Source organism: Ambystoma mexicanum, chromosome 1p, assembly GCF_040938575.1.
Source record: "Ambystoma mexicanum isolate Mex_15411 chromosome 1p, UKY_AmexF1_1, whole genome shotgun sequence".
Taxonomy (NCBI): Eukaryota; Metazoa; Chordata; class Amphibia; order Caudata; family Ambystomatidae; genus Ambystoma; species Ambystoma mexicanum.
The window spans coordinates 1094405498-1094420897 of record NC_090921.1 but is presented as its reverse complement, the minus strand read 5'-3'; the positions used below and the strand labels follow the sequence as shown (position 1 = coordinate 1094420897).

The 15400-nt window shown below is 42.2% G+C and overlaps 1 protein-coding gene across 1 annotated transcript in view; it reads left to right on the top strand.

Annotated features, from left to right (window-relative positions):
- Positions 1-15400, top strand: part of CFAP45 (cilia and flagella associated protein 45) — a 368333-nt gene that overhangs the window by 72129 nt on the left and 280804 nt on the right. The window contains exon 4 of the mRNA XM_069604692.1: positions 5131-5275. Within this exon, the coding sequence (XP_069460793.1) occupies positions 5131-5275 (145 nt within the window). The remainder of the gene's footprint in view (positions 1-5130; positions 5276-15400) is intronic.

The window sequence follows — 15400 nt, the reverse complement described above, 5'->3', positions numbered from 1 at the left end:
TTGTTCCAAAATCAGAAGCATGCAGGCCACATGACACAAACACACAGTTGACGAAATATATGAAAAAAGTTGAAAACAATGAATGGGGAAAAAAAGAGAAAAGAAAAGCACTTGTCAAACAGTATCTGTTATCCCATAGTCGAGCATTCAACTAACTTCAGTATCCTTATTTATGTCTAACTGTAGGTACCCAGTTGTTTATGTTACTGATACCTCACTACCTCTTCCCCCGTGCTCAATATTGCTGTCTAAAATGTAACAGTGAGTAGTGCCTGTCCGATGCGTCTAACACAACTCTCTAAATGACTTAAAAACAGTGTTTGGTGAGTACTGTTCTGTGCTGTAGACACCAACGGGGCATTATATTTCTTTTCATCTTCTAGATCACCAGTGTGCTTAATTGTATCTGGAAAACATGCAGCTTACCTATCAAGGCATACTGACCTTGCTATCTCTAGGAGAGGTGTCCTGTACGTTAAAGAAAAGCCGTAAAGTTATACAGTGTTCTTTGCTAAGCCGCTCGGTGTAATGCAAATAAAATATTTCACTAATTTCGCCAAAGTCCAATTTAAGATACTGTTGATGGTGTCGGGCTGATCTAAATGTGAGCACAACAACCATTTCATTTAAGAATTGCCTTGTTGCCCAAAACAAAATGACTGGTATTCGGACATCGAAAAAACATGTGTACCCCTATGGCTACCATACTGGTACCTTGGGCTACCAATGCGGTAAAACAGGCTGCACCCCTGGTGAAACCAAAACTAAATTACAGCTGCCAACTCAACGCATGACTTACTAAGCGCCCCTGTTCAAGGAGCCACATTGGCTATCATAGGACAGTGTAGGAAAAAGACGTGCAGTGTCAGGGGCACTTCAGTAGAAATCCCTCTGGTGGCAAAAATAAAGTCAAAGATCCAAGAAAACAATAGGAAACAAATTAAAGTTTAGGGGTCCCACAAAGTAGAACTATAGAATCCCAAAAGGGGAATTTTGCCATAACTGTCCTCGTGACAGAGATTATCAATGGCATATTAGAATCCCTCCCAGGAGATGGAGGTTATGCCGCTTCTGTATGTGGAGTCTTTTTGAGGGTTTTTGTTTTGGATGTTCCACCTGCTCTTGAAATTCATCAGATCACACCAGTTCTAAATCAAAGGGACCCACATTCTTTTGTAGAGTCTTTAAGGGTGGTTTATGGTCTGCAGATGACGCAGAGTCTTTAGCACTGGTCTGCATCCATCAGGTAATTTCTTGAGTAACGTCCTTGGAATTCTTTGTGTAATGTGGGTTACAAAACCTGTGTAGACAGGTAGGGCCTTCTCTTTTCCCCCATTCCTGATTCTTCAATGAATGACACATTAACTTAAGTAACATATTATCTGGGGTAGCCTATGTAAGGGGCAGCTTCTTCTCACTGAAGGTGTTATTGGGGTTATGGCTTATCCTGTTAGTTATACAATTATTGGGGTGCTTTTCCAGGGAGTAGCTCAATGGCTTTCTCTTCCCCAAATTCTCGTCCTGGCAAGGCCAATCTTCCTTCTCCTCCTTCTCCTAGATAGTCACCCTCTGCTGCAGCCCAGTGTCCTCCACATTTGTCCCCATTCCCTTTATTCTTGGGTCCCGATGCCCTGGCAGGTCTGGGTTATTTTCCTTAATGCTTGTGATGGGATGGGAGGGATATGCTCAGTCTTAAATCCGTCAGACCCTACATCACGGAGCTGGTGGTGGACGTCTATGGTCACACCAGCCTCATCAACCAGCCTAAAATATAAGATTTCATCACATCTACTAGTCGAATCTGACATTGGTGGACCACTTTCTGAGAGGCCCCTGCTGCCTTTCTCCGTCCTTGGTGGAGAGAAAGACCTAAAGAAAATGTTTTGTAAAGAAGGTTTGTCTTAGCTTTCCGGTTACAGAGAACTACTCGTACAGTAAAGTAAATATTTTTTGTAGATGCAAATGTTTTCAAACATTTTTTGAATCTGGTGAAGTCTCTGACCCATCCAGCTAGGCAGTGAACTGATTAGTTGGTGCATTATTATAGAGCCATTCTGGCTTTTGGATGTGTTTTAAACATAATGGCATGTTAGTAAACCAAAGGTCTTGATACTCATAATGATAATGATGTGTTATTTACTTCAGGGTTGCAGGAACCCATCTCTCACATATGTGTGCATCACTCCCTGAACAATTGGTCATTCTTGGGTCTTCTGCAGTCTGCACTTTTTCGTAGAGTTCTTGGCTCTAACTATGATCTCTCACTTGGCTTCAGGAATCCTTTTATCCAGGTTTTGGACTGGAGCCACCACCAGGCCCACCAACAGTAAGGATCTGCACCATTCATAGCCACTGGCCGAACAGTCTGTTCACTAACAGACACTCATGGGCATGGATGTGGATTAGCACCAGACAGCCTGAGCTCCCACATCTAGACACACACCGACTGCCACCTTGCCTAGTCAAGCATAGGATTTCCCTGTGGAAAGGGATTCCCAGATGTGGCAATTCCAGATCTGAGAGGGCAGGAAGAAGGCCAAAGAACAATGCGGCCAATAGATAGGCAACAATCATGTGGCATGGCACCATTTTAGAGTATATGGTACTTTTGTGTTACCTCGCTATGCAGTAAAGCGCATAAGTAAAAAGTAAAACGCATGATAAAAGAATTTCCGCTTTCACCAGTCCATCCTGGACAAATTGTATTTGTAACTATTTGTTTCAAAAGAAAAAGTTATAAGCATACAAAGTATCCTAACTACACTTCATTTCACTTTAAGGTGATGTGTGTAGCTTTATAAATACAAGAAATCCAATACATAGTTTTCAAGTATTGATAGTCTTCTGGACTAATCAGTTCCTCCATAGAAATGAGCACAAAGGAAGGCGGTGGCTTAATTTACCCCCAGACAGTCGGGTCAGCATTCAAAACAGAGCAAAAAGAAAGGGTATCTTTATAGAAGTCCCTTGGAGGAAAAAAGGAAAAAAGAAAATCTTTCCTAACACTGTGTATCAACGTGTCAATCCGTGTTGAGATTCTCTTACATCCTCCTGCGGACGGGGAGGGTCACTTTTTCGACCATCGTATTCCACTTAAAGTGTTGGTTCCAAGGCCCACATACTTCCCATATTTCAGTGAGTATCCTCTATTTTAATGGACCACTTTTTCTGAAAGAACAAACTGTTTTTGATCATGGCTTTTTTGTACCCGCTCTTAAGAACAACATGTTAGCATTTAAATAAAAGCTATTTGGCCTTCAGAATATCATTCTAGTTTCTTATATTTATTGGCGGGTGGGTGAATTTTAATCAAGTGTGTCTGAAACTTGCACAAGCTTTGTGCTTTCTCCACTCTCACTCCCAGCTGCTCCTCTAAGTAACTTGCACTATGGGAAACAACAGGCAGAGGCTTTCATATGTACTGAGGGTACTGTGCTGTGTGGTACCGGTAATGCCAGCATTTCCATGGCTGGTTTTATGTTGTATTCTGGCCATGATGCTGTTCTATAGTTTATGGGCCTCATCACAGTTTCCCCGGTATGGTAAAACTGACAGTAATTCGGGCACCAGCCTTTTTACCATACCGGGAAAACCCAAGTTTGCCAGTGGGGGCCACGGATCTACCTCTAGGCCTGACCTGCTGGAAAATCAGACCCGACCGGTAAAAAAATGCTGCAATTACTCCATGGAATGGGGATTTACCAACGTTTCCGCCACCTGGGATACCGGGATATCAGGCTGTGGAAATGGTAGGGGCAGTTTGCCGGTATCCCGCCGAAATTACCGACGGGACACCGGCAAACTTGTAATGTAATGTATGAAGTAGTGTGAATGCAGGATCGCAATTGAAACAGTATATCTGGAGGTGTAAGGTTTTCCATTCCATTCCCAGCACGAAACTGAACAAAAGATGATGTTCATTAATCCGAGGAAGTTGAGCAAAGCATTACAATGAAAGACATGCTCCTGATCAGTCTCAAAATCAATATTAGCAGTTAGGGCAGACTTGTAACCTAAATCGTAACTGATTAGATTCCACTAAACCTGTGGGTGCTAGGAGACTCGGGGCTGATTTGGAGGTGCTTGCTGTGCCTGATTTATGGCTTGGCAAGAGCCCTAGCAACCATCAGGAATGCAGGGCAGCCACATGGAGAGTATTCTTCGTCCAGCAGCAGCACTGGTTTAGGACGTCTAAAAAGGAGTTCAAACACGGCACTTTTGAGGTGCCGCTAAACTCCACCGCACACTTTTTCCCCTTTACACAAATGGCATTTCTTACACTGCAGCACCACTTTTCTACTTTAATGAAAGTTCAAGAAAACCTTCTTAAATGAGAACAGTAGCAGTCTTTTAAGAAATGTTTGCAATGCCACTGTAGCATATGTTTCTCGCGCAACGAGAGATTGTAGCAGCTTTTGCTGCTGGGAAGCATGACATCTCCCCTCCAATACTTCCACCCACTTCAGAATGGTGGTGCTGGAAACTGGAGGGGAGAATGTCGTATTCCAACACTCTTCTTGTCATAAGCTCAGAATCAGGCCCTCAGTAGAGAAAATATCCAAGGCAGATTTGATTGGGTGTGGCTAGAAAGGTGTGCGGTTGGTGTTAGGTGAAAGACTCTTTACATCAACCTATCCACTGCTCAAGTTCAGGCAGTGTAACTCATGAGGGGGCCCTACTTTGGCATTAGGTGAAAAAGAACAATAATTGAGTAGCGTGGAAAGGGTACAAAAATGTATAGTGAAAGCATTTGACAGGCTGAATTGAAAAGTGTGAAAAGTGCCAGTAAAGATGAAAACCATTCTTATTAGCAGAATTCTAAACGCTTTTGCTTAAGACAGTCGTTGTTAAAGTAAATCCGGCGCAATTCTGGAGCTTTCTCCAGTAACATAATTCCCAAAATAAGGCAGTTGTGCCCTTTATTATTGAATCATTCACTTACGGATCTCTGAGTGTATGGTTTTTGGGACGGTTCTGCCTGCAGCCTCTTGACACTGATTCCAGAGTTACAGAGTTCTGTGAGCTTGTTTGCATCACTCTGAATTGGCAAGCCCTTTCAGCTAACACAAGATTTGACTTATTGCAACAGTAAATTTAATTAGTATTGACATTTCTTCCCGTGCATGACAGTGTACCATCGGAAGACCCTTCAGGCACCTCTCTCATCATGACTCCGTCAGAATTCTCCCGCATCAAGTCAGCCTCACGGGTTCTGTCCAAGCATGAGCGGGAAGCAGTTGAACAGGCCAAAAGATCTGCAAAGGAGAGCATCATGGTATGGAACTACATTTTTCTCTATGCTCTTGTGTTGGCTTTGTGTCAAAGTGTAATCCAAAACTCAGAGATTGTCATTGGAGGCAAGGCTTGACTGTGCAGAGCCTGTGCTTCAGCCCTCTCCAACACCCTCAGATTGCGTTCATAGTAGTTTTGTGGATCCCAGCATCAACGCAAGCCATCTGTATGCTTTTAAGGACGTATTGCATTGACAATCTTGATCTCGTTGGATGTTTTGATTATTGGTAATAGTGTAAAATGAGCTCTGACGAATCATGGGGGAGCTCTTCCCTGTAAGGCTAGGGTTGTGCAGCCGCTAACCAATATTCCCCTGAGTGGTGGTAACATGTGGGGGGACCTTTCAGTGTCGGACCTTCCTCTTGAGGATGAGGACGTATGTTCTAGGCCACACAACCCTGATTCTGTTCTTTTCACCATCGCACAGTCCATACCTCCATCACAGGGCACTCCTTCCCACACCCACATGTTGTATTACAATACTGCAACCTATGGTAGTACTGGCACAAGCAGGCCCAGAGGAAGCATGAAGATTACATCACTGAACCAGAAGGGGAGTCCAGTATTCCGCAGTGGTGGGCCCAACAAAGGAAGATCAAATGCAAAGAAACACTCAACAGTAAGTCAAACTCCAGTCCAGGTCCTGAGCAACAGTGGAGGTGGAAGCTGTCGAAGTGGGGAACGCCAGAGGGCTCGAGGATGCTGGTGTGCAGCTGTGGGAGTCCTCATGGGTTCCAGCAGGCGCTCGTCCACCAAGAAGATACAAGAAGAAGAGCGGTGGCATCACATCGAGGAGGTGGGCCCTTTGACTCAACAACTGTTCCGAGACTCGGAGACAAAGGTGAAAGCCCAGACACCAGGGAGCCCGGGAGAGAGCGACACCTGTACCAGGAAGAGCCAGAGGAGTGCCTAAGACTTCTCAGAGTTACCGGGGAGCACAGGCAGACTGGTAGGGACAATGCAGTGGTTGGGACAGACCAGAGGAGGTCTATACTTTATCCTGGGATTAAGATGTGCATGTTAGAAGAGCTTCCTCATTGCATTGGTGACAATAAGCCCACTGACGGCCAAAGACTGGTCAGAGACCACAACCTGTACAAACAAAGCATCTGAGGAGAGTTTCCTTGTCTCAGTGGTGACAATAAGCCCACTGACCGCCATAGACGGGTCGGAGACCCCAACCATTGGAAACCAAGCATCTGAGGAGAGCTCCCTCATCATCGCAATGGCCGTAATAAGCCCACTGACCACCAGAGAAGGGTCTGGGATTGCAACAAAGGGAACTGAGCGAACAAGGAGAACTTCCTTGGTTCAGTGGCGGCACTAAGCCCACTTATCCACATAGATTGATTTGAGACTTTGCTAACACCAAAACAGAGTGGCAAAGTGTACATAAAGCTGAAGATATTGAGAACAAACCTTTTAGACAGCAGGAGAAGAGAGTCCTTCTCATAAAGAACAGGCTAAAGCTCTTGGAACATACTCTAATGACACCAGGGGAAGGGGATCATGTAGCCTGGCTTTATTGTGAACTGTACAGAGCAATACCAGAAGAAGGGAGTCCTTCTCCTGGTTTCATACTGGGAGTTGTGCTAGAGATGCCAGGGCAAGGCATCCCCCTGGCTTTATTCGGAACTGTATAGATCTATACCATGAGAAGGGAGCCGTCCCCCCCCCCGGACATGGGGTTAGTACCCCATGTCCAGGGGCACGGCTCCCTTCTCATGGTATAGATCTATATAGTTCCCAATAAAGCCAGGGGGAAGCCTTGTGTGAAGGCTGTGTGAAACCTGGAAGCAAGGGGAAGGGAGTCATTCTCCCTGGCATTCTTGTTAGAAGAGAACATTCTTTTAAACATTATACAAGCATCAGCAGAAGGGAGACATTCTCCTAGAGAAGGAACTTTCTGTTGGAGTATCCTTTAGTTATAGTGTGAGGAATAGAAGTAGGTTGTGACACAGGGGGGTGGTGTTTAGAGGATGGGGATAGGGATAGTGAGGACCTATATATGCACAAATTAAAGTTTATAACCACCACCATGTCACCTTTGTGTCGGCTTCCTTCTTCGACACCCTTACAGAGCCCAGTTTTAAACCAAAGACTGTTTCCTCTGCAGTCCATGGAAAGCACTCCACCAATCAAACAGTATTACTCCAGGAAACCGGTGTTCAGTATCAAAAAAAGTCTTCTTTATTAGTTAAAAATGCGCAGCATACGGCTCATAAAAATCCACCAACATCGTGGTTCTCCCAAAAACATATGGCCCTTGCATAGCATAGTTTACGCATTTCACGGTTTCCTCACCGCTTGATCACAACAGGTGATCCATGTTACCAAACCTTTAAAATGGCTCATGTGGCATGATTTTAGGCATAGAAAGAGGACTGATTTTTTTCGTGTGATGACCGATTGTCGGCCATCTCTGAATAGGCAGAAACCAAACATGAACATAAAAGAGGGACTGATTACTCACAATTGCATCTATTTGCCCAATTGTTCGCCATCTATTTCTATGAAACCTCTGATGTAGTCACAATTTTCATTAGTTGCCCCTGACATGTACAATAATTGCTTAGTGCTTGTACAATTGGTTAATGGGGAAATGCATTGTGCAGGAATACATGAAAAGCAATATGTTGCCATTAATATTGCTTCGAGCTTATAGTTCTCTGTAATATCGTCTGTAACATTATTGTGTCTTTGTAGCTAAAATGCCCTTAACTTCATTTATAAAGTAAAGTGCATAGTGCAGTTCCGATAAAGTGCATGATGCCTATAAAGTGCCGCATAATAATCTGCTACCAGACATTCCTATGTACATACATTAAAGTGCATAGTGCTTCAACTGTTCCTATGTCCATAAATTAAAGTGCCTCGTGCTGATAGCCTTAACGCACAATCATATGTAGACATATCATTTACACAAACAATGTCGATTAATACTCTGACATACATACTGATAAAAAGCCTGCAACAGTACATTTAAAACAGATTTTAAAACAGAGGATCCACAGTTGGCAGTCCCAGTGGCCATGTCTGATTTCTTAGTTGATAGTACATAATAAAATAAAAATGAAAATTATGTCCACACATCATCTCATCATAGCCTATTTTCACCATGCACATGTAAAAATTCACCAAAATTAGTTAAAATTTCAACTGAAGTGTACTACTATAAAAAATGATGAACCGCAAAACACCAAAATTAGCACCATATTCTGTAACCCTTACTGAGACTAAAAAAGTTCTGACCAAATCACACCCTTAAGGAAACCAGCCTAAGGAAATCAAAAGGGTTGTAAGTACAGGAAAAAATCATTTTTTCATCCGAATTATCCATACAGGATCAAAATATTATTGAATACATTTCCAAACTAAATGGGAAAACTTAAATCCTTATGCATTGGAGAGGCAGAGAAATCAGAAAAAACTGAAAAAACACATAAATACGAAAATACAGGATAGATAGATGGATTGATTGATGACACACTTGACACATAATTACATTAAATATGTCAGCCTAAAAAGGTGTACATCTCTTCGTCTGTGTTATGTCCTTTGGGGTACTTGCTCTCAAAGTCTAAGATGCAGCATGTCTCTTTCTGACAGAGCTTCTTTTCTCTATCTCCGCCTCTGATATTTTGTTCGATTTTATGAATGCCAAAGAAATTAAAATCCTCCAGATTGCAGTGATGACGGTCATAAAAATGTTTGGCCATTGGATAATTTCGGATCTTAATGTAAAATGGCCCTCACATGTTGCTGAATTCTTATTTTCAGTTTACATTTGGTGCTGCCTAGGTACCATTTTTGGCATGTACATGAGAGTACATACACCACGTATTCAGTCTCACATGTGATTTTGTCTGTAATCTTAATTGAGTCACCTAAAATCGGGTATGTGTAATCTGAACAATTCCTGGCATATTTACAAATGTTGCATCTTGTACATTTCCCGAAGCCTGGCTTCTGTTTCGTCAGCCATGTTTCTTGTACGGACCTTGTTTCTTGTGTTAGAGAGCTCTGAACCAGTGAGTCTTTGAGAGAGCGGTTGCGTCTGAGACTAATTTCTGGATAAGTTTTCAAAATAGGTGCAAGGTCTTTATCCGCTCGTAAAATCTGCCAATGTCTTTGTAATATATGTTTGATTTCGGATGTTTCATTGTTGTAGGTCAGGATTAATCTTGTTGCATCATTGTCTTTCGTGGACTCATTTGCCAAGCGAGTTCCTATCAACAGGTCAGATCTTTCTCTCTTCCTTGCTTTTATATAAGCTTTTTCAATGACCTTCTTTGCATAACATTGATTCAGGAAACTCTTTGCTGCAATTTTACTGTCAGTCATAGGCCTTCAGAGTAGAGCAATTCTCCTGATCCTTATAAACTCACCACACGGAATGCTCCATATCAAGTTTTTAGAATGGCCGCTAGTTGCATGCAGAGGTGTATTCGTACCAGTTGGTTTCCTATGTAATTCCGTGTCAATGTCTCGTCCACAATTCGGAGATTCACATCCAAAAAGGTTAGGAAGGTTTTACTATGTGTCTCTGTGAACCTCAGATTGTGGTCATTGTCATTTAGGAGTTTGACAAATGTTGTCCATGCTTTTTCCGACCCTTTCCATATTATAAAAAGGTCGTCAATGTACCTGAGCCACAGCACAATGTTATCGGTAGTTGTGATTTTCTTCTGTCCACACATCCGAAGCCTCCCATGCTCCCATGGCCAGATTTGCGTAGGATGGGGCAAACGTTGTGCCCATCGCTGTGCCTTGCACTTGTCTAAAATACTCATTATTAAAGATGAAAACGTTATTCGTCAGGCACAAATCGATCATCTCAAGAATCATCTTGCTGTGTTCTAAAACATTTAGAGATCTTGTGTTCAGAAAGCTTTTGCATGCCTTTTTCCCATATTCATGCCCTATGGATGTGTACAAGGAAACAACATCCATAGTGGCCATGATATAATTGGTTTGCCAAGGCATATTTTCAATGTGTGTCAAAAAATCTGTTGTATCTTTGATATAAGATGGGAGAGAGGACATAAAGGGAAAAAGTGTTTCGTCTATGCACTTTGACATATTTTCAAGGCCGGAGCCCATTGAAGAGAATATTGGTCTGCCTGGAGGTTTCTTGATATCCTTGTGGATTTTCGGAAGAAAGTATATTGTCGGAATCACTGAGTTTGCCGTCTTCAGGAACTTAGTTATCCTCAGTGAGAATCCCTCTTTCTTCCCATATTGCGAGGAAGTCCCTTACTTTATTTTCTAGGGTTTTTGTTGGATTACCCCCAATTTTTTCATAGCATTTTTTATCATGCAATTGTTTGTAAGCACTCTTGATGTATTCTTCTCTGTTCATCAGAACGATATTTCGACCTTTATCCGAGGGCTTAATTATACAATTGCTGAGGGTTTGTAGTTCTTTTACTGCCTTTCTTTCCATTACTGTCCGGTTGTCTTTGTATCTTACTTTCTTTTTCTTGCGATACTGCTTGAGATGTTCAAAGACCAACGTCTGGAAGGCTTTGATGTTGTTCCCTAGATTACTTACAGGGTTGAATTTGGACTTTGATTTAAGTTTGCTTTTCGCTGTCCAATCAGTTCTGATGTCGTAGTCTTCAAGGTCCACTGCGTTGGTCACATTTGTGACATCTGATTGTGCCTCTCTCTCTAATTCAGCTAGGTCTGTTAGAGCTTCTAGATCCCTGATAGTTATTTCTGTGTTTCCGCCTTCTTTAGGTGTACGCCTATTAGCACATTCTGTAGTGGCAAAAAACTTTTTTAAACGTAACTTACGCACAAAGTGGTCAAAGTCGATACGGGTTTCAACATAATTAAAATGGGCAGTTGGGCAAAAGTTCAATCCGATGCTCAAAACCGTTTCTTGATGCTGGGTAAGGGTATGGTTGGACAGATTGATGATTCTCAAACCTTCATCCTTGGGCATATCATCTATTTCCCAGAGCGCAGCAATCTGTCCGGGATATTGCTGGCCGTATTGGTTGCCCCTCTGCCCCCTCCTCGTTTTGCCCGCCCACCACTGCTTTGTCCCCGACCTTGTTTTCCTCCTCTTGATTGTTTTTGTTTTTTGCCATCTTGGCGTAAAAGTCTCATTTCGTCTAAAAAATGTAGACGTATAGTTGGTTCATCGTTCTCACTCATTGTAGCATCTGACTCTGATGCTGACGACTCCAGGTTACTTCCTTTCCCACTTACTTCTTCAAGTGTTGATGTTTTTTTCATAGAGTTCTGTCTCAATTGGTCAAACGTCCGGGCAAAGGTATAAACACTTCCCCTCTCATAATCTTCCTTATCACGCAAAAATTTGCACTGTTTACGTTGTTTAATTTCTTCCTCGTATCCCAACATATTGTTTTCAATATTTTTCTTCAATTTCTTCCCCTCTTCACTTTCGGGTAGCTCATAAGAGTCTTCTCAACTTCTTCAATTTTTTTCAATATTTTCTTGCGGTCGGTTCCTGCATATTTAATTAGGAGTCAGAGAAAGGTGCTGGAGCAAAGGTTGGTGGCTTCACTCCATTCATTAAGCATGTTGGGGTCTTGCTTTTCAAAGGAGGGGATAGTTAGTATTCTTAAACCCCTCGGGATCCTCCCTACTTCGATTTAATTCTTCAGAGAGTGCTCCTCCCACCATTTGCTCACTTATTTTTTCTGAAGCTTTTCCAGCTCTTTTAAGAGTCCAATTTCTCTATCAGCCTCTATTGTTTTGGCAGCGCTTTGAACCGACTTGGTCTGTTGCAGTGTTTCATTGAATAGGGTAATTGCTTGTGCTTTCCGTGCTGCTTCTTTATTGGCCTAGGGAGTTAGCCATATCTGCGCAAAAAGATACACACGCACAGTTTCCTTATTTACCTCTACTATGGGCATATATTTGCAAAGTATAGTAACTTTGAATGCTTGTCATTGAATGGGGACGCATATATGCACGAATCAGTAACGTGCACGCATTGTGTGATGAAAAAGATTTCTGTGGTGTTTTCAAATAAAACAGAAAATGATCGCTGTGGAGTTAGAGTAAAAAGCCGCAGCTGTACACTCACCCGGCTTCTTGTCCGCGTCTGTTGTCACGCAGGCATTTTCACTTGGCCGTGCAGCATTCTGCCGCAGCTCCACCTTCCAACATAAATCAGCAAAAGAAATTCAAAGCAATCCAAGCAGCCACGGGATAAATATCTTCTCTTCACGATTTGCTGTGTGCTTTAGTCTGTCCCAATTCACTGGTGCGTTTCCTACGTTGTCGCAAAGCAACGTTAAAATATGTTAGAAAAGACTGTTTCCTCTGCAGTCCATGGAAAGCACTCCCCCAGTCAAACACTATTACTCCAGGAAACCGGTGTTCAGTATCAAAAAAAAGTATTTTTTATTAGTTAAAAATGCGCAGCATACGGCTCATAAAAATCCACTAACATCGTGGTTCTCCCAAAAACATATGGCCCTTGCATAGAATAGTTTACGCGTTTCGCGGTTTCCTCAGCGCTTGATCACAACAGGTGATCCATGTTAACAAACCTTTAAAATGGCTCATGTGGCATGGTTTTAGGCATAGAAAGAGGACTGATTTTTTCGTGTGGTGACCGATTGTCGGCCATCTCTGAATAGGCAGAAACCAAACATGGACATAAAAAAGGGACTGATTACTCACAATTGCATCTATTTACCCAATTGTTCATCTATGTCTATGAAACCTCTGATGTGGTCACAATTTTCATTAGTTGCCCCTGACATGTACAATAATTGCTTAGTGCTTGTACAATTGGTTAATGGGGAAATGCATTGTGCAGGAATATATGAAAAGCAATATGTTGCCATTAATATTGCTTCAAGCTTATAGTTCTCTGTAATATCGTCTGTAACATTATTGTGTCTTTGTAGCTAAAATGCCCTTAACTTCATTTATAAAGTAAAGTGCATAGTGCAGTTCCGATAAAGTGCATAATGCCTATAAAGTGCCGCATAATAATCTGCTACCAGACATTCCTTATGTACATACATTAAAGTGCATAGTGCTTCAATCAACTGTTCCTATGTCCATAAATTAAAGTGCCTCGTGCTGATAGCCTTAACGCACAATCATATGTAGACATATCATTTACACAAACAATGTCGATTAATACTCTGATATACATACTTATAAAAAGCCTGCAACAGTACATTTAAAACAGATTTTAAAACAGAGGATCCACAGTTGGCAGTCCCAGTGGCCATGTCTGATTTCTTAGTTGATAGTACATAACAAAATAAAAATGAAAATTATGTTCACACATCTCCTCATCATAGCCTATTTTCACCATGCACATGTAAAAATTCACCAAAATTAGTTAAAATTTCACCAAAAGTGTACTAGTATAAAAAATGATGAACCCCCAACCGGGGTCCTAAAAACACCAAAATTAGAACCATATTCTGTAACCATTACTGAGACTAAAGAAGTTCTGACCAAATCACACCCTTAAGGAAACTAGCCTAAGGAAATCAAAAGGCTTGTAAGTACAGGAAAAAATCATTTTTTCATCCGAATTGTCCATACAGGATCAAAATATTATTGAATAAATTTCCAAACTAAATGGGAAAACATAAATCCTTATGCGTTGGAGAGGCAGAGAAATCAGAAAAAACTGAAAAAACACATAAATACGAAAATACAGGATAGATGGATTGATTGATGACACACTTGACACATAATTACATTAAATATGTCAGCCTAAAAAGGTGTACATCTCTTCGTCTATGTTATGTCCTTTGGGGTACTTGCTCTCAAAGTCTAAGATGCAGCATGTCTCTTTCTGACGGAGTTTCTTTTCTCTATCTCCGCCTCTGATATTTTACATATATATATATATTTATATATAAAATCCCGAGGAAAAAGCAATACTGTTTTCCTATTATGCCTGTACAGGCACTCACCTATGCATTCCCCCCAGCTCTCCTGAGCTTTGTTTTATTATTCAGTCTTCTCAAATGTTTTTCAAACCATTCTTTTACTATGGGTAGATTTTCTTCTGCCCTACACACTCTTTGTTTTGCAGCCCAGGAAACTTTTGTCTTCATCTCGAAATCGTTGAGGGAAGATCCTGCATCTGGCCCCTCATAGCCAGGGAGACTGCAGCCATAGCATTCTAGATGTCACATTTGTCAAATCTTCAGACGGAAGAGCCTACTGGGCAGTCACAGGAGACTCCATCTGTGGAGTAAGTGCCATTTGTCTGAGGATGGAGAGTGTGTCAAAACAGCTCCTGTAATTTCCCTCTGGACCCCTGAGAAGCAAGCTTCAAGGGAAAAGAAGAGCTTCATTTTTGGGAAGGAGGACCCTGAGAAGCATGCTTCATAGAGAAGTGCTTAATCCGTGAAAAAGGGGACAGCACCACCTCCAAAGATAAAGAAAAAGGGGTAAGCATGAGTTTCTGACACCCTGTGAACTGTCCACGTTCTCCTTAAACCTGCTTTGTTTGGATAACATCAGAAGTGGCAGGTAAGACACCCCCTTGTCGACCATGATACCAAGACATCGTCCACAGGCATATCGTACACAAGGTCCTCTACAATGGACATATCCGCGTGCATGGGCCGATCGTTGAGGCTAAATTGCCTCATCTACGAGGGATCAGTGGTCTACTGATCCGTCTTCATCGACGGGAGGAGTCCCCGTCCACGGTTAACTTGCAGCCTGCGGAAAATCCCTCGTCCAAAACTACCTCTGGGATCCATCGTCCACGAGCTTCGATGGGAAAAGTTACATCATCAGATAACCTGATAGGAGCCCTTATCCACGAGAGCCCTCATCCACAACCATCAACGAGTGAGTACCGTCCACTGTAACCCGCTGTATATGAAAAACTCTTGTCCATGGCTATTTCTAAACACCCTTCTCCGCGACTACTTCCTCCACGAAGGAACCCTCGTCCGCGACTAAAGAGTCGAGGGGAAATACTTTGACGGGATGAAAATCAATGTCCACGACTACTGTGCCATTCAGGAGGAAAACAGTAGTACATCCTCAACCTCTCCCGTCCACGCAGCGCAGTGATGAATGGAGCTCAGTTATAAACACACCCTGGCAGTTACACAGTTCTCGGTGGCTTCTAGAA